Source organism: Dunckerocampus dactyliophorus, chromosome 17, assembly GCF_027744805.1.
Source record: "Dunckerocampus dactyliophorus isolate RoL2022-P2 chromosome 17, RoL_Ddac_1.1, whole genome shotgun sequence".
Classification (NCBI taxonomy): domain Eukaryota; kingdom Metazoa; phylum Chordata; class Actinopteri; order Syngnathiformes; family Syngnathidae; genus Dunckerocampus; species Dunckerocampus dactyliophorus.
The window spans coordinates 14,067,422-14,092,252 of record NC_072835.1 but is presented as its reverse complement, the minus strand read 5'-3'; the positions used below and the strand labels follow the sequence as shown (position 1 = coordinate 14,092,252).

At 39.4% G+C, this 24,831-nt stretch overlaps 4 protein-coding genes across 5 annotated transcripts; 3 read left to right on the top strand and 1 right to left on the bottom strand.

The window, feature by feature from the left end:
- The first annotated feature begins 241 nt into the window (after window positions 1-241).
- Window positions 242-13,205, top strand: prodha (proline dehydrogenase (oxidase) 1a). The gene is made up of 14 exons (XM_054756458.1): window positions 242-708; window positions 1,149-1,357; window positions 3,386-3,420; window positions 5,218-5,367; window positions 5,657-5,721; window positions 6,182-6,298; window positions 6,378-6,457; window positions 8,122-8,203; window positions 8,621-8,713; window positions 8,788-8,934; window positions 9,601-9,776; window positions 9,853-9,951; window positions 10,060-10,148; window positions 11,758-13,205. The coding sequence occupies exons 1-14, from the start codon at window positions 370-372 to the stop codon at window positions 11,946-11,948; spliced, it is 1,872 nt and encodes a 623-aa protein (XP_054612433.1). The 5' UTR covers window positions 242-369; the 3' UTR covers window positions 11,949-13,205.
- A 1,875-nt stretch (window positions 13,206-15,080) lies between these two features.
- On the top strand, window positions 15,081-19,107 carry gal3st1b (galactose-3-O-sulfotransferase 1b). The gene is made up of 2 exons (XM_054758135.1): window positions 15,081-15,357; window positions 16,869-19,107. The coding sequence occupies exons 1-2, from the start codon at window positions 15,248-15,250 to the stop codon at window positions 18,121-18,123; spliced, it is 1,365 nt and encodes a 454-aa protein (XP_054614110.1). The 5' UTR covers window positions 15,081-15,247; the 3' UTR covers window positions 18,124-19,107.
- Window positions 19,108-19,421: 314 nt separating this feature from the next.
- LOC129170485 (cytochrome b-c1 complex subunit 9) lies at window positions 19,422-20,067 on the bottom strand. The gene is made up of 2 exons (XM_054758138.1): window positions 19,884-20,067; window positions 19,422-19,710 (listed from the first exon to the last, which is right to left on the bottom strand). The coding sequence occupies exons 1-2, from the start codon at window positions 20,022-20,024 to the stop codon at window positions 19,663-19,665; spliced, it is 189 nt and encodes a 62-aa protein (XP_054614113.1). The 5' UTR covers window positions 20,025-20,067; the 3' UTR covers window positions 19,422-19,662.
- Window positions 20,068-20,283: 216 nt separating this feature from the next.
- zmat5 (zinc finger, matrin-type 5) lies at window positions 20,284-23,156 on the top strand. 2 transcript variants are annotated; one of them, XM_054758136.1, is made up of 6 exons: window positions 20,284-20,377; window positions 20,612-20,801; window positions 20,878-20,940; window positions 21,019-21,099; window positions 22,188-22,296; window positions 22,368-23,156. In XM_054758136.1, exons 2-6 carry the CDS (start codon window positions 20,675-20,677, stop codon window positions 22,507-22,509), a joined length of 522 nt encoding a protein of 173 aa, XP_054614111.1. In that variant the 5' UTR covers window positions 20,284-20,377; window positions 20,612-20,674; the 3' UTR covers window positions 22,510-23,156. The 2 variants fall into 2 exon arrangements, with proteins under 2 accessions (XP_054614111.1, XP_054614112.1); XM_054758137.1 differs by having other exon boundaries at window positions 20,290-20,377; window positions 20,652-20,801.
- The last annotated feature ends 1,675 nt before the right edge of the window (window positions 23,157-24,831 follow it).

Genomic DNA, 24,831 nt, shown 5'->3' with positions numbered 1-24,831 from the left:
GTGTCAACCACAACCAAAACAAGCGCAAGCATGTGACGACTTTTCATTGGAATGACGAAGCCTTTACATTGTTTTCAGTGTAAATTGTTTGCGTCAGAAAACCAATTTAATTTAAGCAGTAATACTAATGCTGTAACTGTGTGGAGTCCCGCTTGATGAAGGGTGGAAACAACTGTTGAGTGAGAAGAAGGGGTGATAAATTGGGGTGTTGTGCAAAGGGGCTGTGGTGGTGTTATTATGTAACGTAGACAAGAACCGCCCCCCACCCACCCCTTGAGAGGATAACATTACGCAACTTCACAGCTCCATCTACCCCACAGAGGCGCGCGTTTTCCAGACAGAAGTCATCTAAGAGGAGAAGAGGAAAACATGTCGTGCGCCAAGATCGTGTCAGCTCTTGCTCGGGCGAATAATGCCTCCGGCAAATTTCGCCTTTGTTATAGGAGATGCAGGTCCACAGTGGCGTCCACCAAGAACCAGCATTTGGAGAAAGAGCAGGATGAATGCGCCGTGGTGGAGGCTGACCCCGTGGAACTCATCAGCCAGAGCAGAAACACATCAAAAGATGGACAAAAGCTGAGCAAAATCCATATAGACTTCAACAACACAGAGGAAGCTTATAAAAGTAAGGACAACATCGAGCTGCTGAGGAGCCTGTTGGTCTTCAAGCTTTGCACCGTAGATATGCTTGTGGAGAAGAACAAGGAGGTGAGGCAAGCACACTTTTTTCACCCATGTTGACAGATTATACTGCGATCTAGATCAGATCCGGATAGAAAGTTGATTTGAGCTTAATGCATCTTGAAGTGGACACAGGGCAGAACCATCAGTTTATTTGATGTATTTTATGTTTAGTTAAATGCATTACACCAAAATCTAGCCTACATCAGTGACCAAAAATGCTACATTTGTATGGGGAACATTTTTCAATAACTCAGATTAGCTCCAAACATATTCATTTATAAAACCTAGCCAAGGTTGTAATAACCTAATCACAAATATTCCACTTTGCACCCCATTTTTGGGAAAATACTGCGTAGTTTGTGTATTGCCAATGAAAAAAATCAGGTGTCCCAATGACAAAAAGAGCATTAAACACAAGGATGTATATGTATACAGGTATATTTTAACTATATTGTTGTCAAAAGTTAATGGAGCTGAGCAAGAAGCTGCTGGGTCAGCGGCTGTTTGAGAAGCTGATGAAGATGACCTTCTACGGGCAGTTTGTGGCCGGGGAAGACCACAACGCCATCAAACCCCTCATAAAGAAGAACCAGGCCTTTGGCGTTGGCGCCGTGCTGGACTACAGCGTGGAAGAGGACTTGACACAAGAGGAGGCCGAGAGGAAAGAGATGGAGTGAGTTCACGTTTGACTGGAGATGGCGCTTTAAACCAAAGGGTCATTTTCCTATTAACACGCCTACATGAGCACAAATTAGGCGTGTGTTATGTAACATTGGTTAAAAAAAGGAAAAAGCACAACTTACTGAAAGAACCCTCCCCATAACACAACAATCATGTGACTCAAACACATGATTTACGGTAATAACTTCAAATTGTGAAGGGAATTAAAAGAATTCTTTAGAGGTCCATTTCCCATTTTATTACAGTAATTACAGCGTCATTATTGGTACATTTTATGGTACAGTACAGTACACGCTGTCCGACCACAACATTAGCTACACTTGCGCAATCTATTCTGATCTATACAGCCTTTATAAAGACATTAATGCTTCACTTTTGTGTAATATTCTGAATTATTTGTTTGTTGATGTTAAATCAATACCACATATCAAATAATCTATTTTTTAAAACCTTTTTAAAGACTGAATTTTAATACAGTCCTTGTATTAGATCGAGCAGTTGTACCTTATGAGGTGTCCGGTGAGTGTATTTGTTCAGGGCTGCATACAATAACATAAAAAAACATTTTATTTCATTATTATTTGATAATAATAATAATAATAATGATAATCTAATTGCTAAATTAAAACCAAATATAAATCCAATCCTTTCCAAAGACATAATTTTAATACAGCCCTTGTATTCAATTGAGTAGGTGGTATTAATTAAAAGTGCCGTATGTCTTCATCTCCAAAATAATTTTTTTCCAACCAAAAAATATAAGAACACCACCACTAGCTGGCATATGTTATCAACAGTGGTTCAAGAGAAAAAATTGGACAAAAAATGCCAATATTTTTAACAATTAAGTGTAAACTGCATAAAAATGGCGTAAATTGTTGCTCAGGTCGAATAAGATGATTGGTCACTCACGGCCGTCTGGTATCCACGTAGATGTCGGTAGTGTGTCCACACATGCAAAGGTAGCCTCAGAGAGGCGATCAACGATTTGTAGTCATGTTGTTGTTATGATAGGCTACATTCAATGATAGCTAACGTTAGTAGCTAAACTTAGCCAAATGGCTATCATTAGCTGACACATAACTAGTGGGGAGTAGCTTACATACTCAAAGCAGGAAGTAAGTTCAAAAGTTAGCGCCTCTAGGTCAGCCCATAAACAAGGCTGATAGGACCTTTAACTATTAATTTAACAATATGTTCATTAGTTTTGCATGTATTTCGCTCACAATACAGTCAAATTGAAACTAAATGTCAACCAAAATGGGGCAATTTATACCTAATCTGTGATGCAACTCTTGTTAGATTGAGCAGGTGAACCGAACGAGGTGTACTGTTCAGGATGTTTGAAAACATTGTATTTCATTTACTTGATAAAAGTTGTTGAACTGTCAACATCTATTTACGTATGTTGGTAGCAACCTTATAATAAGCATATTGTAAAATTAATACCAATATTAGTCAAGATAAAGCATTTAATTTGTTACTTGATGGAGCCTTCCTTATCTGGTGTTTGTATTATATATAATCCTGATTCGACTGCTCCCGTAATCTCACAATTTCCTGCTATCTGTTATCACACTTAGTACCTCGTCTGCCCTGCGTCATGAACAAACAAGCGCACAAAAAGCCTTGCTTGCTGTTTAATGTCAGGCAGGAACAAAAAAAGATGGTCTGTTATTGGCTGGTTGGGACAGACCCCTCTCCTCTGATTGGCTATTCAGCCTGTCGTGGGGCAGTACTTGAGAAGTCCTGTTTCCTTATACAGTAATGTACTGAATCCCTGCAAAGGTTACACAATGGTCTTAATAGAGAAAATAACATTATAATAACATGTTTCACAACATTAAAACAAAAATAGGACATCCAAAATGGACAAATGTCACGTTTGCTGGCGTGATATACAATAAAAACAACTAGTAATTTCTTTTATGTGTCAGTTAGCGCTGGCAGGTTGAAAAAAAAGGTTGCTCTCTCGTGTAATCATTGTACATCTCATGCAACTCTTTTTTTCATTTTGCAGTTCATGTGTGTCTCAAGCAGAGAAAGAAAGTCCAGGTGAGTGTATTAGCTGACCTCCTTTAAGATAAAAAAAAGTACAGTACCAGTCAAAAGCTTAAGACACACTTTCTTATGTAATTCAATGAGAAGGTGTCTCCAAACCTTTGACTGGTATTGTACATGTTGTTCCTGTTCCTGTACGGTCAGTGTGGACTGTTTGTTTGTTCCGTGCAACAAGAGTCACTATGAGTAAAGGCTATGGTATGTTCAGCCAAGCGAAACATAATATGATCTTGCCAGGAATGGTTATATTTGGCCTCTTAAGTGGGGTCTGGAATGAGCTGGTCCAGACCAAATAATGACTGACGACTATGGTTCAGGTTAGAAGGAGCAATCTAAAATATTTAATATATCTGAAATAACCATATTATTAAATAAATCACTCTGTATGATAGTTTCATTTAAAAATTGTTCATTTAAAGAACGTGTCAAACTGTTAGGGCCGCATGCTGGCCTAGTGGTTCGCATGTTGGCCACACAGTCAGGAGAGCTGGAAGATCTGTGTTCGAGTCTCCGTTGGGCATCTCTGTGTGGAGTTTGCATGTTCTCCTTGTGCCTGTGTGGGTTCTCTCCTCCCATGTTCCAAAAACATGCATGTTACATTAATTGGTGATTCTAAATGGTATGAATGTGAGTGTGAAAGGTTGTTTGTCTATATGTGCCCTGCGATTGGCTGGCGACCAGTCCAGAGTGTACCCCGCCTCTCGCCCAAAGTCAGCTGGGATAGACTCCAGCATACTTGCGACCCTAATGAGGATGAGCGGCGTAGAAGAGGGATGGAGTCAAACTTGTGCCATGGGTGGCCGAAACACTTCAGGTTTTCTCTCCAACCAGTTTCTCCAGCAGGTGATTTTTTTTTTATTGATGAGCTCCTGCCCTCAAACTGAAGGAGGTGCTGATCATTGCAATCACCTGCTTTAGTGGAAGAAAACCTGCAGTGTCTCGGCCCTCCATGGCACGAGTTTGATTTAAAGCATTATTATCTATATTATTAAATATATTATTATGTGAAGGCAGAATTTATACAGGTCATTATTATTATTCAACATTTTTATGCCTGAAAATTATTGTTGGACAGTTTTTTACTTCAGTATTTTAAAAAGTGAATATATTTTATTTATTATACCGATATACCGTAAATGCTGTAATTGTAGCTGGTGTGTTTATTTACACGTGGTAAATTTATTTACCGCAAAGAGGACGTTGTGATAGAGCGTGACAGATGGAAACAAGCGATAATTGGCGAGAAGCGACGACTGAAGCGAACCTATTATTTCCGAACGTAATTTCTTAACTTTAATAATGATTTGGAGTGCATGAGAAAGTGGAATGCAAAAAAGTATTGCGCTACATTGCACAACACAGCAGCCATAGAACCAATGTTGTGTTAGCAAAAATGAGCAAACTGCTTAGCTAGCAATAATAGCGCTGATGAGTTCACTGTAAAAAACAGTACGGAAAATGTAACACACATAGCAACATTTTAAAGCGCAGGCAGATGTAGATAAAGCTGCTGGATTCTGACCACTCATGATACTTCATTGTATGCAGCTGCTGTCATTTTGTGTAGTTAATTGAAAAGCTGCATCAGGAGGTTGCCTACAGCCACAGTTTTTTTTGACCCGGTGCTAGTTTGAGAGCCTGACGGTTAGTTGCTTTTGGATGTTAATTGACTGAAGATGTTAATTGGAGCATATATGGCATTAATATAGTATACCATTCTTTTCAGTATTTAACTCTAACCTTTTCTTGACAGAAAAAAGACTTAATGGTTTTATTCCCCTCACCCTTCAGATGCTGAACACCGTGAGAAGAAGTACAAGGCCCATCGGCAGTTTGGGGACAGGCGCGGGGGTGTCATCAGTGCCCGCACGTACTTCTACGCGGACGAGGTCAAATGTGACAACCAAATGGAAACGTTCATCAACTGCATCAAAGCCTCTGGTGAGGAAAAAGCTTACATATTTTTAAAAATGGTGTTTTTTCTATATGTGCCCTCCGTTAGGCTGAGCAGTCCAGGGTGTACTCCACCTCATACTTGAAGTCAGCTGGGATAGGCTCCAGCTCACCCATAACCCTAATGAGGACGAGCGTTGTAGAAAATGATGAATGATGGACGGCATTACTCTTATAAACATTTCTTAGTGTGACGCAGTGCTGCTGTACTGTACAGCACTTTTAGCTACCACCACAATAACAGCACATAGTTGCAATGTTATCTGTCTAATTTCAGGTGGTGCTTCTGCAGATGGCTTTTCGGCCATCAAAATGACAGCCTTGGGACGCCCACAGTTCCTTGTGAGTGGAACGCAATGTCCGCAATATTATCTGGCAAGCTCAAGGGTAGCATGGGGGCTATCTCATCCAGTAGTCATACCTCTCAAAATTTGCATTATAAAATCTTACAGGAAAATCAGGAATAATGAGGCTAAATAAGAAAATTTCAGTTTCAACCAGCACCGGCCATTATTTGGGCAAGAAGGGCAAAATTCGGTAGTTTCTTGGGGAAAACGGGAGGGTAGACAAGTATACCAGTGATAATAGTTTATCTCCTTACAGAAGTCAATCATTTGCTATTTATCTCTTAAGTTATCACACCGCTGTATACTGAATAAGCTGGTGCCAACTTTTACGATTGTACGTTAAGTTTGTTATTTTGCCTGCAAACACTGACACTAACTTACAATATAACACATAAGCAGATAATAGTGGATATAATATTTAACAGCTGTCTTGTTTTTTGTTTTTTTCTGCACAGCTCCAGTTTTCTGAGGTCTTGGTCAAATGGAAGCAGTTCTTTAAATTCCTGGCAGCCCAACAAGGCAAATCAGAAATGACGGCGTTGGAGCAAAAACTGGAGCCGGAAGAACTCAAGGTGTGTGTCGAGGAATATTCAATCACTGGAGTAAATGTTTGTTTTCTTTTTTGTAATTGATGCTAACATTTGCTTGTAGGAAAGTTTGACCAGGCTGGGTGTTGCTGCCAAGGACGTCATTGAAAACTGGTTCACTGGAGAGAAGCTGGGTCTGTCGGGGTAAGGGTAACCATTGGAATTTTAAGGACGAGATGCAAAAAAACGCTAGTCAAAGATCTTTGAAATGACTTTTGGACCTACTGCAAAAATACTAGTCCTCTACATCACTAACCCTAATGACTAATCCTCTTTATGACAGGAGAGTTCTGCTGTTTTTGTGGATCGACAGCAAAAATGCAAGTCAAAGATCCTCTATATTAGTGGTTCTCAACTGGTTTGGCTGCGGGACCCACCATCACCCTTCAATGACAAGAGGCTTATTATCTTATTATTATCTTATTTATTTAATAAAGTCCCTTTAAAAAGACTGTTTGCAACAGTTACATAGCTGCCTAGAGGACGCTAACGTTTGAACGTGTTGCAGGCATTATATGCCGCCCTCTTCCTGCTCCAAGCGTGTAAGCTGCGCCCCAGGTGACACACACATGCGCAGGATCCTTCGCTAAGAGCTGACGGTGTCATTTTGAGCCTGTTGCAAACAGTCCCTTTACGGAACAGACAGTAAAGTGCAGTTTGAATTGGAGGTAGTGGACAATAACACAGCCCAGCAGGCACGTCTGTTTTGTCAAATGTAAAAAAAAAAAATAAAAAAAAAAAGTTTAATTAAGCGTTCAAGTTTGGGACATTATTTGAGAAGTGACCAAGATCCAACGGTCAAATCAACATCAAAACCCGATAGTGAGTAAACGTCAGCAAATGTACGTTGTCTCAACGTTGTGTTTGTGTTGCTCCTCAACATGAGGGTTCAAATTTGGAACACCGGTGGGAGAAGTGACCGAGTTCCAACGGTCAAATCAACGTCAGAACCCACAGTGAATAAACGTCAGCAAACGTCTGCAAACATCAGGTTTTGCACATGGACCTAGATGACAAGTGAAAAGTTAAGCCACTCCAGTTGCTGTGATTGAACACTCAGCAGGGAAGTGTAATAATAATAAGAGGACCGTTTATTCTGTAGACCACCCCTCTGCCTGGGTCAAAAGGTCGAATTGGGCATTTAACAGTGGCGTCATACTGTACCTGGTAGTCTTTATTGTGGGCAGAATTTCCCCAGACGCCACAATGTGAGCTTTTGCTTTAAGCCGTGCTATTCTCCAGTAGGTATGTAGCTATCTAGCTGTGTGTCAGACAGACGGCACAGTAAGTCCACACTCGATGTCCTTCCCCTCCCACTCCAGCTTGACCAAGTTGCCCATAAACATGGCACGCACATCGTGGTGGCATAGCAAGCGAATAGCACAGATGCGAAATGCTTTCACAGACATCGGGTCACTACACTTTTTTTTTGGTTTTCTTTTTGGCGAAGACGGCCGCAACGCAATGAAAACAGCTAGTGGGTCGCGAACCACCAGTTGAGAATCACCGCTCTATTTGCCAGGAAACCTCAGCTGTTTTTAAAGGATTTTCCCCAAAAATGCTAGTCAAAGATCCTCTATATGACAGTGCTCAGGGGTTTTCAGCAATCTGCTGCAAAAATGTCACTCCTAAGTTTTGAGCTGAACTCCCGGGTTGACGTGATGTCATTCATGGGCCAGATTTGGCCCTTGGGTTGCCAGTTGACCAGCCCTGTTTTGGGGCCTCCAGAAGGAAATAGAGTCCTATTTGGCTAATTACATTGAAATTAATAGTCATTAATAACCTGTTGCTCACATCTTTATTTCCAGAACCATAGATCTGCTGGATTGGAACAGTTTGATAAATGATACAACCAATATCTCCAATCTTCTTATGGTGCCAAACCTTGAGGTAAGTCAATAATGGTAAAAAAATTAAGTAAAGTCCTTGTTAGTGTCCTTGTTAGCTTCCCAACGGCACATTTGTACAGCAGTGATATGACCTTTGATAGCGTATTAGGTCATATGCAATGGGCATTGCACGAGCCACAATACTAGGTATGCATTATAATATTAGGTTTCTATTAGCTATACAAAAGGCTTGCCTTATGAATGTATCCGTGTGTTGTTGTGGTTCCGGTGTGTGTGGTGTGCACTGCATCATACTGACATCTCTTTGTAATATTTTGGTTGGTTTTTAAACTTAAAAATGCACAATCCCTACAGTGCAGTAGCTGTTGTATGGGCTCCAGTTGTGTAGCTGTATTATAAGTGGTTCCATAATCAATGTAAATATTTTTATGTGCCCGTGTGTGTGTGTGTGTTACAGACGGGCAAGCTGGAACCTCTGCTGAGCACATTTACAGCTGAGGAAGAGCGCCAAATGAAGCGAATGCTGCAAAGAGTGGACGTTCTAGCTAATGTGAGCGTAATAACGTTTTACCGATACATTTCACTGTTTTGTTGGGATCCTTACCTCTTATGTGTGCGTCCCAGTATGCCATGGAGAACGGCGTACGACTCATGGTGGACGCCGAGCAGACGTACTTCCAGCCAGCCATCAGTCGCCTGACGCTGGAAATGCAGAGGAAGTTCAACAGAGAGAAGCCAATCATATTCAACACCTATCAGTGCTACCTGAAGGTCAGGACACAGTCGACCTACTGTATTCATTCATATTACGGACTAACACACTGGACACAGAGAAACATTTACTTTTACCTTTAACATTTCCTTTACATTCTGCATACGCACTTTTGACTGATTGACTGATCTTTGCTTGATTGCAATATGTTGAGGACATCGTCAGAGAAGTAAACAAGGACGAGTTAACATACTCTTGATATCCAATGTTTTATTGCTCTTAGTTCATATGGTTGCCGCTGGACTACCCAGCATGCCTTGGGGGCATTTGGAAATAAGAGTTTTAAGTTACGTGTTATGTTTAGCGCTTAGTTGCTGTTTATCACCCACGTGGTAGTAGTAGTTGATTTATGTGACGCGTTAAATTGCTGTGGATGTGTTTTGTTTTTGTTTCGTGGCACCGTGAGCAAGTCTGTCGTTCTGTTTGATGACCACATACATAGACGGCCCCCTCTGCCAGTTTTTTTAGCCCAATGAGGCCCGCGATTCAAAATGTTTGCCCACCTCTGCTTAAGACAGTCAAAAGTTTCGACACTCTTTGTCATGTTAATTCAATGAGAAGGTGTCACCAAACTTGTGACTGGTCTTGTACTATAAGTATGTAAAGATGGACAGATGGGCGTTCATCTGTATTTGTGCTCACGATATTTGAATCAATAATTTCAGGAGGCTTATGACAACGTGACAGTGGATGTGGAGCTGTCGCGCAGGGAGGGCTGGTACTTTGGTGCCAAGCTAGTCCGCGGTGCCTACATGTACCAGGAAAGGGCCAGAGCTGAGGAGATTGGCTACGAGGACCCGATAAACCCGGACTACGAGGCCACCAATAGGATGTACCACAAGTGAGTTGCGCCACATGGCGACGCTTATACAGCGGAAACGTTGCCAAACCGTGTGGTGGTGGTGTTTTTTTTCCAGGTGCTTGACGTACTTGCTGGAGGACATCGAGCACAGCCGCAAAGCAAACATCATGGTTGCCACTCATAACGAGGACACAGTGAAATTCACTTTGGAAATGTAAGTAGAACCTACACGTAACAAGGATATTTCTGCAGTCCCCCCACCCGACCCCGGGCTGGAATGTTGTTATGTAAGAACGTCTCAGCAACGTGTGTTCTTTCTCAGGATGAACGAGATGGGCCTTTCACCCACTGAGAATAAAGTCTACTTTGGACAGCTGCTCGGCATGTGTGACCAGATCAGCTTCCCGCTGGGTATGTGGACCCCCCAGTTCCCTCTACCCCAAGCTCTGATTACTACCAATAAACAGACGTGGTGGGATCACAGGCTTGCGTCACACACTCATGTGGCCGCCGTCGGTCGCCATCGTGGGCTTTGAAGTTCAAAGAAAAGAGCGACCTTTAAAAGGGAGATATCTTAGGAACAAACTACTGAAGGTTATCAGTGTTACGGTGATGGTGTTAGGAGTCCATAGTGTACTGAGCGTGCACCACATTGCAAAAGTAATGCAATGATACAGTAATGTGAGGCTTTACTAATAAATTCCCTGAAATACCGTACTGACCGTGCGGCCCACGGCTGTGATTTTATCGGCCCGCAGCACAGTCAAAAAATGTAATTTAACAAGGAAACTTTAAAAAAAAAAAAAACAACCGCAGCAAAAATGGGAAAATCAATCGAAAGTCAAAATATTAAGAGAAGAGTTGTAATCTAGCAAGGAAAAAAAAACATAATTTCACAAGAATAAAGTAATAGTATGAGGAAAAATTGTCATTTTAGTAGCATGAAGTTGAAATATTGAAGAAAGAAGTTGTTTTTTTTTTAAGTCAAAAACAATGAATAAAGTTGTCATTTTTGGAAACTTAGGTTGGGGGAAAATGTATAACATGGGAATAAAGTGAAAATATTAGGAGAAGAAAATATACAAGAAGAAAGTTGAAATATTGGGAAAATTATACAAAAAAAATCAAGAAAAAAAGAAATGGAAAACAGCAGAAATAAAGTCAAAATATTAACAGATAAAAATTGTTTTCAAATGAGAAAAAAGTTAAATTTTATGAGACTAAACTAGTAATATGAAGAAAAATATAATTTTAGTAACAATGTTGAAATAAAGAAAAAATACATCTTTTTTTAGGATAAAAAATATTATGGGAATAAAGTTATAATTACGAGAAGAAAAGAGGAAAGCTGAAATGAAATACTTGGAATATTAAACAGCAGAAATGGAAAAAAACAAAAAAAAACAGCTGTAATTTTACGGGGATAAAGTCAAAATATTAGGAAAAAAGTCATCAAATGAAGAACAAAAGTCGCAATTTTACAAGAATAAATCCATATTATTATGTAAAAAACGTCATTTTTAGTCGCATTTCACCAATATTACAAAGGCGAAATGCAGTTTTTTCTTGAGCTCCGTACAGCTTCTTAGCATATCTCTATGGTTAGTTTACAAAATATCAAAGTGGCCCTTGCATCCTTTCGTTTTTCAGTATGTGGCCCTCGCTGGAAAAAGTTTGGACACCCCTGTTCTAGACTATGGCTAATCGTATCTAAAATACGTAAATATCTAATATCTGAAAAAAAGTTATTTGAAAAAAGCATGTTACAGTATTTGAATAATCATTATTACTATTGTTATTATTCATTGTAAAACATAACTATAATGACATAAGTCATTCTGTATATAAAAACATAAGGAAATCCAAGAGTGTGTTTTAGAAAAGATAATAATAATGTCTCTTGTGTTAATAAACAGTAACGTACTTGAGCCTCATAAATAGCACTGATCAAACTGGCACAGGTTGACGACTTAGTTATTGAACATCAACTTGACAACAGTGTGTCTCCTCGTATCCCCAGGTCAAGCGGGTTTCCCGGTCTACAAATACGTCCCCTACGGGCCGGTCAATGAGGTCATCCCGTATTTATCCCGCCGTGCTCAGGAGAACCGCGGCTTCATGAAGGGCTCGCAGAGAGAGCGCAGCCTGCTGTGGAAGGAGCTGAAGCGCAGGCTGCTGGGGGGGCAGATCCTCTACCGGCCCATCTACTGAGTCACATGATGGCCTCGGGCATTCCTCCATCTTGACTTTTGACTCACTACACTGTTAACTCTTTTTTTTTTTAGAGTTGGATTAACATTATTTTTTCCACTTAGAGAGGTGTTTATTGCCATCATATACTATCTGGTGAAAATAATGTATCTCCACTTGTGTTTAAAAAACAATACAAGCGTAACACTAATTGTAGATAGTAATGTTTGATAATAAAGGTAATAAGTTGTTTAGATGTTGATTAGTAAACATTATAAGACTTAATAAACTGCTCTAAGGCATTAGCCAAGAAGAGCTAGAGCTTGCCAAATAGTGATGCCCACTCATAAAAAGGTAACTAAGGTCCTTATTAAGTATATTAAATCATTAATAAGCAATTCGGAACGACCTACAACGTGTCAGCAGGCTTACAAAAGGTTGGCTCACTACTTGGCAAGAGACGCTGCCACAGTTTATGTAGTAGAGTTACTGTATGTTCTTTAATACTGTATATACTAGTATGCGCTATCTATTATGTAATACTGTGGTCATTTGGAGGTTGGAGCCAATGTAAAGTGGCAAAATAACATCATAGTATAAATAATATAATTAATGAGGAGCTACGAAAATAAGGGGTAACTATTAAATGGTGGCGTTGTAAAATGGTAGCAAGAAAGGTTTAAAACCCTGTAAATGAATGCATGTAAAGGGGAACAGATGATTTATCTGTCTAATTGAACTGTGTGCCTTTGATCAATTATTTATCTGAAACTTACTGTACTGTAGTGTGTTTTGTATACTCTTATCTTGCGTAGAACTGTCACTCCAAAGTGCCTTGAAAGATTGTTTTACATGATTTATGAGAGACAGTCAGCTATTACCTGCAACTGGTTTGTTTTGTATTGTAGCCCAGCTGTGTAATTATGGCGGTTTAAATTGTACAGAAACAAAGCAAAGATTTGTATGGTTCTTTATTATCATTATCAACCAAGTCAGCATCAGCAACTTTTTTTTTTTGTTCTGTCTGTGTTTCAATGATTAGCGACTTGTTGCTATCGTAAGTCCTGTAAGTACCGTAGTTGTGCTGGAAGACAATTCACACACACACGCAATCTCATTTTTGGCTGAGTGTGCGCTAAAGGTTGACACGTGCCTGGTGTTGCCTTGGCCTCAAGTACATCTTGACCTCTTTGTCAAACACGGCAAATAACGACAGTTTGTTATTTTGACTGTGAAGGACCAATAAATGGTGTCAAAGGAGACACGACACCAGCAGAAGATTAAAGAAAGTCTCCTGTTTAAACCTGGGAAGGGTGATTTTGTGAGTGGAAAGTGTGTTAAAATATATCCCCTTTAAGTAACAGAACTGCTAGTGTTGCAACAAAGGGTCGAATTCATCTTATTTGAGAACATATTATTGAAAACCGTGTAGTTCAGTGTAGTATAGTATACCCTAATATAGTATAACATGGAATAATTTACAGTGTCTTTACTATAATATAGTAAATTCTAAATGGTACAGCGTTGGGTAGCATTACAGCATGTTAAGCTCCATATAGTATAGTGTAGTGTAGCGTAGCATGACATAAATTAGCTCTAGTACAGTGTTCCCTCGCTACATCACGGCTCACCTTTCGCGGATTCGCTGTTTTGCGGGTTTTTTAAGTCCAATTTTGAATATTTTTTAACAGCATATGAACGCACATTGAGTTCTGCGTCCTTGTGGTGTACTAGAGCAAGGCACTAAGAAACAATAGATGAAGTAGAAGAAACTAAACCGACTAAATGAATCTTCGGTTCAAGGAGTAGGACGAGGAGGAGGAGGACGGCAGGAGCGATATGTTTTAACAAGGATACAAAAACACTACAGCCGAACAGCACCAGGACGAAGCACGGTCAGAGCAGTGCATATGGTGAGCCACTTAATAACTTATTGTGTCCAATATAGTAGATTGATCACTCAAATTCTAACAAAATTTGAACTTTCAGAGTGTTTAAAATGTGAGAAAATGTTATTGTCTGTCCGAGAAAAGTGTATTGTGAGGGGTTTGACAGCCTTAAAACATACATGGGTCACACTTTACAATAAAGGTACACAAAAATACAGTAGTTACTGAGGAACTAATGAAGACCGAATGAAGAACTAATGAGGAACTAATGACTAAGGCACATTAATTTACACTAGTTACTGAGGAACTAATGAAGAACTAATGAGGAACTAAGGCACATAAATATAAAGTAGTTACTGTGGAACTAATGAACTAATGAGTAACTAATGAGTAGTAGTTAGGGTTAAGGTTAGGTAGGTTCATTCCTCATTAACTACTGTCATTATGTGTACCTTGTTGTAAAGTGTTACCCATATATGATAATTGTAAACAAGTCAAGTTGGCCACTTCTCGGATTTCAGTGATTGCAGGCTATTTTGGGAACCTATCCACCGCGATAAACTAGGGAACACTGTATAGAATAGTACAGTATAGCAATGGTTTCATTCACTGGATACATTTAATACACTGGAGCACATCACGTCACACAATTCACAGTTCCGCAAGTCCAAAAAGGAGTAGGAAGACACAAAGCTTATTTTGATCCTACCCCTCATTCGTTTCACATCAGCCGCAATGCATTTGTTCACCTCCTGTATTCCAAACGTACTTCTTGCCCATTGTAAGTCCCTAGGAAAGTATGACATAGTATACCCTAATATAGTAGAGAATGGCCTATGTTAGGTACATTATACTATAATATAGTAGTGTACACCCTAATACAGTAGCACAGGATAAACTAGTGTAGCTGAGTGAAATCTTTGATTTAAAATACAGTTTTTTGTTGTGAACATTCTCAAAACCTGCATTTATGTTTTGATGGAACTTATTTTTGTTGCGGTTGCTGTTGCAAGGGGGACCCTTTATAGCGACGCACACAGGGAGAAACGTACGTCTGCTGCCATAACGTAGACGTTTGAGCAGCTAAAGTCAGGGGATGCTGCTGTGTGTGCCTGCTACTAGTGTACCCTCCTTGCCATTCTTCCACAGAAATAAATGTACAGATCCCGACTTGGTGTGTGTGTGTTCTTCAACCCGGATGCCAGTACAAGTCTGCTACACGCGGTATACTGTTGTGTAGTAAAGTATATGTTAGGCCTGGATAAGTACAGTACATTACGTTACAGTGCAGTATGGTAAGGTTGATATAGTGTAATAGTGTACTATAGTAGATGTGTGTTTTGTAGCTAATTGTTTGTGATGATGCAGTGTGGGTGTTAGTTTCCAAACATATGGGAGGAGTGTTAAGTGCTCTTTCAGCTGTCACAGCCAATGAGTAGGATTCTTATCCGTGGCATCTGTGAACACACAGCACAATGTAGGATTGTTTGTTTCGTTTCTGGCAACTCTCCGCCTGATACGTTGAAGACTGTTGTCTACAGGTAAATCCATACATGGCCTCTTTACACGCTTTTGTTGATGCTGATGCTGATGCATGCTTCCTCTCACGATGTACACTCTGTGACGGTGTGGTAATTACTGATACTTTGAATGAGAAGAAAGACTTTCTTTCCGTCTGCAACTGATTGTGCATTTTAAGATTTGAATGAAATGTAATTGTCGCCTGTTCATAGTTTGTCGTAAACCTGACATACCGGCCGCTGTCTAGTTTTAAGTTCTTTTGAAGTTTTTATTCGTCATTTAAAAAGAATTCTCCGTAAAGTCAGTCCAAGACTTACAACGTCTGAAACGTGACTCCATTCCCATCCCTTCTGGGTTTTTTTTTAAGTCAGCTTAAAAAATATAAATATGTTTAAGGGTAAACATGAGGGTTAAGTGGGCTCAACAGTTTTCTTCATGTGTTGCATCGCTCCTGACTTTGGTCTATCATCCCAATCCCGTCACAAATACACTAAAATGACTCATCATTACGCATGTTGGCATGTGACAACAAATAAAATCTTCTCTTATTTAGATTGTTCACTTTTTCTTGACATGTGATGAAAAAAATGATTTCAGTTGGACAAAGTATAAAAAGAATTTGTTGCTGTAATACTCCATTAAACCACAGGGGGCGCATATCCACACTGACTTAAAGCTGCTGGATGTCACAGCCAGCGGCTGCTTGGAGGGCGGTCATGTTTAAACGTACTGGCCGTCCTTTTCGTGCTTGGAGCACGTAAACTATGCTCGAGGTAACACGTGCACTAGTTATGTTTGTTGTCAGCTAATGATAGCGATTTGGCTAAGTTTAGCTACTAATATTAGCTATAAATGACTGTATAGCCTATCATAACAACACTGACTGCCAGTTGTTGCTCGCCTCTCCGAGACTGCTGTTGTGTGTGCGGAATACCAGACAGCAGCGAGTGACGACTCATCTTATTCGGCCTGAATTATGCCAATTTATATGCATTTTAACTCGTAATTGTGAAAAACACAGACATTTTTGTACAATCTGTTCCTTTCAACCACTATTGGGAACACATGCGAACCGGTGGTGCTGTTCTTATATTTTTTGGGGAAGTATTCTTGGGCCGGTGACATTCTGCAGCTTTAAGATGGAAGCAGTCACGTTTTTATCCGCAGGGCCATTCCTAAAAGCACGTGGCAGCTTGACAACCTCACTCTGAACTTTCGAGCTGTGATGAAAAATTCTTACCATAGCAAGTTTATCTCTTCTCATTGTCGTCATTCCGGAACGCCACCATCCACCCTATTTGCACGCTGATATTATAAAGCATTTCCCCCGCTCTCCTGTAGGCAGTAAAATCACTCTGTAAATGATGTATATTTACCTCTATTAGCACATATTTATCAATGATTACTGGCTTAGGGTGAATAAGATGTTTTTTGACCAAAAATCTTTGAATTAGAGAGGCTGTGAATGCTGGGTAGGATATGTGCAGGGATCCACTGTAATTATTTAATGATGATATTCGTGTGTTCTCAGAATGTTGGTCGTCACAGGAAAACTCAAGTGCACAGCTGTAATTCGAAACCTCTTCCTGTGGTTTCTATTGGCCAACATCATGCTGGTGCTATACTGCGTGAAAGTGCTGAGCCAAAACGGCCTCCAAGAAGAAACCTGTGCCCTCAATGTGCTCGGTAAAAACCTGACAAGACCTTCTGGAAGCGTCCAAACAGGCGAGTGCTCCCCTGTGGGAAACATCATGTTCATGAAGACGCACAAAACGGCCAGCAGCACGCTCCTGAACATCCTTTTCCGCTTTGGGCAAAAGCACCAGCTGAAGTTCGCCTTCCCCGACGGACGCAACGACTTCTTCTACCCGTCACCATTCCGGTGCTCCCAGGTGAAGGGCTACCAGCCTGGCGAGTGCTTCAACATCCTGTGCAACCACATGCGCTTCCAACGCCAAGAGGTGGCCAAGCTGTTACCTCCCGATGCTGTCTACGTCACCATCTTACGCAACCCGGCCGACCTCTTCGAGTCGTCCTTCCACTACTACCACAGAGCGGTTCCCTTCACGTGGAGGATCGCCGCGGAGAACAAAATGGCGGCGTTCCTCGAGAGCCCTTGGGAATACTACAGCGTGGATGCCTACAACTCATTCTACCTGAGGAACTTGCTCTTTTTCGACTTTGGTTTGGATAACAACCTGGAGCCTGAGGATGCAAAAGTGATGGAGTCCATTTTGGATTTGTCCACAAGGTTTCATCTGGTTCTCATTGCAGAACACTTTGAGGAGTCCCTCATCCTCCTCAAAGAAACACTCTGCTGGACGACGGAGGACATCCTGTACTTTAAACACAACGCTCGCAAGAGGTCATCCGTCACCCTCCTGACCCCAGAGATGAGGGAGAGGGCTTTGCGGTGGAACGGCGCCGACTGGATGCTCTACCAGCACTTCAACAACACCTTCTGGGCCAAGGTGGAAGCATATGGGAGAGAGAGAATGAAGCGGCAAGTCATAGAGCTCAGGAGGAGGAACGCCGAGATGAAAGCCATCTGCATCGAAGGTGGAGAAGCAGTGGAAGCCCAGACAATTCATGATAGACGGTTTTTACCCTGGCAGCCCGTCGGGGGAAAATCCATCCTGGGGTACAACATGAGGAAAGATATCGATGCCAAGTGGAGGACCGTCTGTGAGAGGATGCTCACGCCTGAAATACAATTCTTGGCTGACTTGGGGGTCAATCTGTGGCTTACTAGACTGTGGGGTTGGTTAACGGATGCCATTTATTGACTCTTTTTGCAATGTAAACTGGAGTCCATACATTTGCTGACATCATAAAGCAGTCAGCATTACCACTATTTATTATTTTTTACTGTGTAATAACAAAGTTCATATTGGTATTCAAACCTTTTGTAAAAAGGCTAACAAAATGTCAGATACAGTATATTTAAAGACAAAGCTTGCCACGCTGCCTTAAGAGAGCCTAGTGACATTTATGCCATAGAGTTTTTTAAACTTTATTTCCAAGCCATTGTGGCAATGCTGAATGAATATAGGTGGAACTTAACAGAGGATATTCATGTTTTAAAACATTTTAGAACCGTCATCACTGTCCCTTAAATTAGCCTGAAATACGCTACACAAAAACTCACACGATTGTTCCTCACAACCAAAAATATCCCATTGAAAATGCCACTATTGAGCCCACGTTTATCTGAACGTAATATAATCCTTTTAACTTTTCAATTTGGACTACTGACCTTCAGTTTTTGTTATATTTATCCACCAGATGGTGCTACTTTCTCCCATTGAAAGAATGCAATAAAATGTTCCACCTCCTACTGTCTTGCTACTGAAATGATACAGTGTCTCTGTTGATGTTTGGAATGGTACAGATATGTGCATTTTCACAGTTTTTGGGATGCTGATATTTATTGAGGATCTTCGGTGTGTTTTTGTGTTAAATCTGACATTAATTCATGCTAGATATGTTTCAGGATTGAGTAGTTTTAAAAGATGGATCAATAAAAATGAATATTTTACTTTACTACTCTGTGATACGTCCAAGAGTCAGTATCTAGAAGTTCCAACATGAACACTAACTGGTACAGTTCATAAGAATAAATGTTTTAGTAACTGGCACCTTAGTCTTTGTCCTTATACAGGATTCAAACAATGTACATATACAGTAGGCTTGTCATGGTAGTAAATCAATTAACCGCACAATCAACAAAAACAAACTCTATAATTTGACTGGCCTCAATATATTGACTTGTGAATGCGTGTTTTTTTTCCCGTTCCAACACTTCCTCCGCTCCCAGTATGGACACTCTATAATGCTACACAGACAACCACTTTTGTCTGATTACTTACACCAAATAAACACAGGACACTGATTGTTACTCACAGCCGACTCTTCAACACAACCAAGTAATTTTGGAAAGAGAGGTCAGAGACTTCGTATTGGCCCATGTTCACAAAACAGTCCTGTGTTAAGTGCTGTTGACAGATGAGCATATTTTTCTCTTGCTGCGACTATTTGGGGTTTTTGCTGGTAAACATTACTTAATATAATAAAGTCAAATACGTATGACATTGACAGGTTTAATTTAACAATTTACAACATGCGAGGATGACAAAAGAATTAACAAATGACAGGAATATGGATCATGATGTGACAAGGGTCTATTGCTCCATCTTGAGGGTAGTATGGTCACAATTTTCGCCTCACTTGGGAGCACAGTCAGTCCATGGTTGTATTGTTGTTCGGCATTTGAGTCCAGGGTCGATGGAACGTGGACGAATGACATACCGGCCTGCGTCCCCTCTTTACTCGTCTTTGTTCTCGTAGTTATGCTTGATGTGTTTCCATAGTTTCTGGCATGAGAGAAACATGTTGTCATCCATTAAATTAATGTCTCACACCACATGTACTAATAGAAGCGTTTCCTATGTTTAGCATTTGCGAACAAGGTAGCTTAGCTACGTTAGCATCGTTTCGCCCTCTACCTACAAGGTCAGATTGTTTTAGTGGCAATAAGTTGACTTACCCCACGATTCATTTGCTCAAATATAGCATCGCCGCCTTGATCGAATATCCGCTCAAAGAAGACAGCTCCAACCATGATGGTCACGGCGAAAGTGGACGTTCTCCTGAAGAGAAGATTGTACACGGTCTTTGCCAGCGCCATGTTGAGACGGCTTCAGTCAAGTCTTTGCGCATGTGCAGTGACTAACTTCCGCTTCCTTAAGCAAATGCCCCTCTTCGCTATTAAAACCCCATTCTGATAGATTTAATAAGGCTTATCCGATGTATTCAGAATTCAATTGCATGTTTTCTGTCATTTGTGCCGTTTGAGTTGTGTTTAACGTCAGCAAACAGAAAGAACACCATATTGTGACGCCTTAAATCAGTCATTGCGCATGTGCGAAACTCACTTCCGCTTTAATCCGTGACCCAACACGGCTTCCGTTGGTTGAGCACACACGCCGCTGTTGGTTTGGTGTAAAACACCTTTATTTAATGTAGTGAGACTTGTGTGAGGTATGTGACATTTTATTGCATTTTTACTGTCATATATATGGTCACATATATGGTCTAATAAACAGTAAACATTGAAAGAAGGTCGTGCTTCGACAGTGTATGCGAAATATACAAACAGCAATGAAAGTAGCTTTGTTATTTGTTCTCTGGTTATAATAATGCATTCATAGCCTTCATTTTACATTTATGTATCGTTTCCTGTTAACATTCCATTGTGCGTCTTTCGTCTTTCAGGGTGTTTAAAAGCCAACATATTGCTGTTATTTGTGTTAAGAGACACATCCAGCAAGCTGAGCCATGGGTAAAAGATACTACTGCGACTACTGTGACCGCTCCTTCCAGGACAACATGCACAACAGGAAGAAGCATCTCAACGGTGTTCAGCACCAGAGGGCTAAAAAGGGATGGTTTGATCATTTTAGAGGTGAGATAGATCTACCACAATGCTATACTGTAAGTATAGTATAGTATGTATTTTTGTTTGTTTTCCTCTTTTGTAGGCTTTTCTGATATTTTAAAGGACGAACAAGCAAAGAAACCCTGCAGGAAGTTTCTCCAAAGAGGTAGCAACCATAATACATTCAACTAATAGAAACTATGACAACGTGTTTGTTTATGAATGTTGTCCTTTTTGCTTTTAGGGGTTTGTGATTTTGGGCCATCTTGCAGGTTTTCTCATATGACTGAGGTGGAGCTTATGAATTTACAAAGAAAAGTGCAAGGTAGGTTGTGACCGCATGAAGGCGCTGTTTTCTTGTTTTTGCAAATTTGTCGCACAACACACAAACATTTGAATTGACACTGCTTTTGTCGACAGGATTGGTTGTCGTATTGCGCACACAAGAATAACACAGACAATAAACAACGATCATGTCTTTTATGTAATGATAAAAAGCTACTAAAAGCCTACCACAGGTTTGGCTGTAAAGAAACAATGTAGACATGCTACAATGATAAAAGACCCGGCGTAGTTTGTTACAAAGAGCATTCAAACAGAAGTGCAGCAACATTTTGATTTGAATGCCTCAAAAGGTCCTAGAATACATAAAATGTTATTTAAAATAAGAGGCAACGTGCACCTCTAAAGTGGCGTTAGCTACTCGTGCGGGCTTCTGCTATTATACATACAGGTCGTCATTTGTTTTAATATTACAGTGATAAAGTTAGTCTTGCACTTGTTAGGGATGGATGTTAAAATGTTACTTGAAATTTTGCCTGTGTAGTTAAAAAAAAGGTGATGATGGTGACTGCTTGACCCCTCAACGGATCATTTTTGTTTCCATGATCTCGATCTTAATTTTTTCCTGTAAACTGCTAGATGTTGTAAATATTTTAATTTTTTTCTATTATACTTATATCTTTATTTTATTTTTTTTAAAGCAGGGAAAAAAAAAGTACTTATAAATTTATTACGTTTAGTTCAAAATCAATAATTTAAAACCTTATTTAACATTTGCTTTTAATAAATAGCAATATAATTAAATATCTTTATATTATTACTTTTAATTTGCTTATTAAATCATATTTGTACTCTGACATTGTGATTGCAGGCACAGCAGTGATATATGATGATTGTTCACGCTACCATAAAAGTACCAAGAAAACAGTAAAGCTGACAAAGCACGTTGTTGATGTGTTTTTATCCTAAAAAGGAGGCAGGTGGGGCTTGTTATATTATTAGAAAAATATGAGGGGACCTTGGGACAACGCCTGCTTGTCAAATAAATTGATGTTAGACAAATACAAGTGCTGGCTGTCTAGACGAGTGTAAATAAGTCATTTTGAGAGAATACTTTGGGTTCTTTTATAGATGAAAGGCGGCACAAGGAGGGCTTAGAGGACCCTGTGATGCCTGAGCCCACTGCAGAGGAGTGGCTCTCAAGGAGGGAAAAGAGGCAAAGTGGCCTCATCAGCAAAGGGTAGGAACGCAACACTGAATCGCCATGCTTGTCTAATTAGAATGGAACCATTCAATCATTGCTCTGTGCAGGGATGCGACCAGTATAGAAGACCACCAGGAAACACACAGTGATATACCTCCACAGCTCTTCTCCATTCCTGACCTCCCACCCTCGCTGGTGCCTCCCCCTCCAGGCGGCTGGAAAGTCAACATCAACACGGAATGGGGTTGAAAAATCATCACACTTTTGTGTCAAATAGTGGACATTTATGGTGTTACAATTCCCAATAAAATACATAGTTTTTCTATTCCTCAGTCTATTTATTTTGCACTCTTCATCAATAGAACCCAAATCAAACACACCAATTTAGGATTGAAGCAACATTTTTGAAAAGAATTGCCTCCATAAGTTACTATTTCGTGATGCTGCCACAGAAGTGTGATGATTAGCATGGAATTTGAAATGGAACTTACCACCATTTAGGAAAGTGGTGCTCACGTTTGTGTCCCGGCTGCTCAGTACAATATGAATAATGTGCCAATAATACTAAAAAAATTGAATGGACACCACAAAATGAGCTGTGTATGTGAAGAGACTCACCTCCTAAGCACACGGAGTGATCTTCCTCTTGAGCATCTAAAGCAGGGGTGTCCAAACTTTTCCCAGCGAGGGCCACATCCGGTAAAATGAAAGGATACAGGGCCACTTTAATATGTTACATTTGTAAACCAACTCATTTTTCTATTTTTGCTGTTCTTGTTTTTCAAGTTTACAAATATATAATAATACATTGTAACTTTTAAAAATAACATTGTGACTTTATCACATATTTTGGCTTTATTCTCGTAATATCACACCCCCCCCCAAACCTAATTTTCCAAATATTGCAACTTTATTCTTTGTTTTGTGATTAATATTGCCAAAATTACAGTGAATATATATATATATATATATATATATATATATATATATATATATATATATATATATATATATATATTTTTTACTCACAGTATTACAACACTATGCTGGTAAAAGATTTTATCATAATGTTATTTTTTTATATTAATATGACTTTATTGTAAGATTTCTACTTTCTTTTATAATAAAATGACTGCTTTTTTCCCCATTTTTCTTGTTGCTTTTTTAGTTTTATTTTTAAAATGTGCTGAGAGCTAACAAAACATTTTCAAGGGATGATCTAAAGGATTAAATCCACAAGTCACTTAAATCACTTTTTCTGGCTTCTGTTTCATGGCTTCTTGTGGAAAATGTTTCCAATAACCATACAAATGTACTGTAAATGGAACGTACTGCATTGTAGGAAAGCACATGAACTCATCTCCCAATTGAGGATTAACACCCAGCGACATTTTCTTTCGCTTTTTTTGCGATGTCGCCTCAGAAGGCAACCAGCAAAGAGGAAAAATCCGATGATAACCGTAGAAGAGGGGTGCCCAGAGTGTGCCCCGGGGTCATTTGCAGTTGTTTTTATTGGCCTGCGGAATTTTCTAAAAATATAATTTAACAAGAAAACTAAAAAAACAGCAAAAATAACAAAATCTGCAGTAATTTTACAAGAATCAAGTGAAAATATTAAGAGAAAAAAGTTGTAATCTAACAAGAAAAAGTCATAATTTTACAAGAATAACTTTGTAATATGAGAAAAAAATATCATTTCAGTGGCATAAAGTTGAAATATTAAAGACAAACGACGTTATTTAAAAGTCGTAATATTATGAGAAACAAACAAAACACAAATAAAGTTGTAATTTTTGGAAAATTCGGCTCTGGAAAAAGTTATATTGTGAGAATAAAGTCAAAATTACAAAAAAAAGTTGAAATATTGTAGTTGGAAAATAAAACATTTCACAAACATTTCATTTTGTCAGAATAATTAAGAGAAAAAAGTTGTATTCTAACAAGAAAAAAGTCCCAATTTTAAGAGAATAATATGAGAAAAGCTGTCATTTTAATAGCATAGAGTTGGAATTTAAAGAAAAAAAAGTTATTTATTAAAAAGAAACAAAACAAAAAAAAAGTTGTCATTTTTGGAATATTGGGTTGTGGAAAAAGTTATAATGTTAAGAGAATAGAGTCAAAATATTATGGGAATAAAGTCATAATATTACAAAAACTACATTTATGAAGGTTATTTAAGAAGAAAGTTGAAATAATCAGAAAATGTAAAAAACAAAAAAGACCGAAGTTCATACGAATAATACGTTTCGTCTCCCATATCACACAACTGAGATGCCGTTTTTTTTCTTGAAATAAATTTTACAGTATATACATAACGTTTTAGCATACGCTCAAAATATCAAAGTGATCCTTTCATTTTTCAGTATGTGGTACGTTTGGACATCCCTGCCGTAGAACCTCTTCATTGTAGGAAAGTGGTGTCTCCTTGTGCTGGCTGCTCAGTACAATAAGGCTAAAGTGACAATAATGGTCATACAAGAATGCAATGTGCAACTTGAACTGCGTACTTTTTAATGTCGAGGGACTCACCTCACAAACATGCAGAATCTTCCACTTGAGCATGATGATGTC

Coding starts and splice junctions, on each gene's coding strand:
- prodha (XM_054756458.1), top strand. CDS start 370: ATGTCGTGCGCCAAGATCGTGTCAGCTCTTGCTCGGGCGAATAATGCC. Junction 6,458..8,121: donor GAGAAGCTGGGTCTGTCGGG/GTAAGGGTAACC, acceptor CTTTATTTCCAG/AACCATAGATCTGCTGGATT. Junction 8,204..8,620: donor TTATGGTGCCAAACCTTGAG/GTAAGTCAATAA, acceptor TGTGTGTTACAG/ACGGGCAAGCTGGAACCTCT.
- gal3st1b (XM_054758135.1), top strand. CDS start 15,248: ATGAGTAGGATTCTTATCCGTGGCATCTGTGAACACACAGCACAATGT. Junction 15,358..16,868: donor TTGAAGACTGTTGTCTACAG/GTAAATCCATAC, acceptor GTGTGTTCTCAG/AATGTTGGTCGTCACAGGAA.
- LOC129170485 (XM_054758138.1), bottom strand. CDS start 20,024: ATGGCGCTGGCAAAGACCGTGTACAATCTTCTCTTCAGGAGAACGTCC. Junction 19,711..19,883: donor TTGAGCAAATGAATCGTGGG/GTAAGTCAACTT, acceptor CTCTCATGCCAG/AAACTATGGAAACACATCAA.
- zmat5 (XM_054758136.1), top strand. CDS start 20,675: ATGGGTAAAAGATACTACTGCGACTACTGTGACCGCTCCTTCCAGGAC. Junction 20,802..20,877: donor ATGGTTTGATCATTTTAGAG/GTGAGATAGATC, acceptor CCTCTTTTGTAG/GCTTTTCTGATATTTTAAAG. Junction 21,100..22,187: donor TTTACAAAGAAAAGTGCAAG/GTAGGTTGTGAC, acceptor GTTCTTTTATAG/ATGAAAGGCGGCACAAGGAG.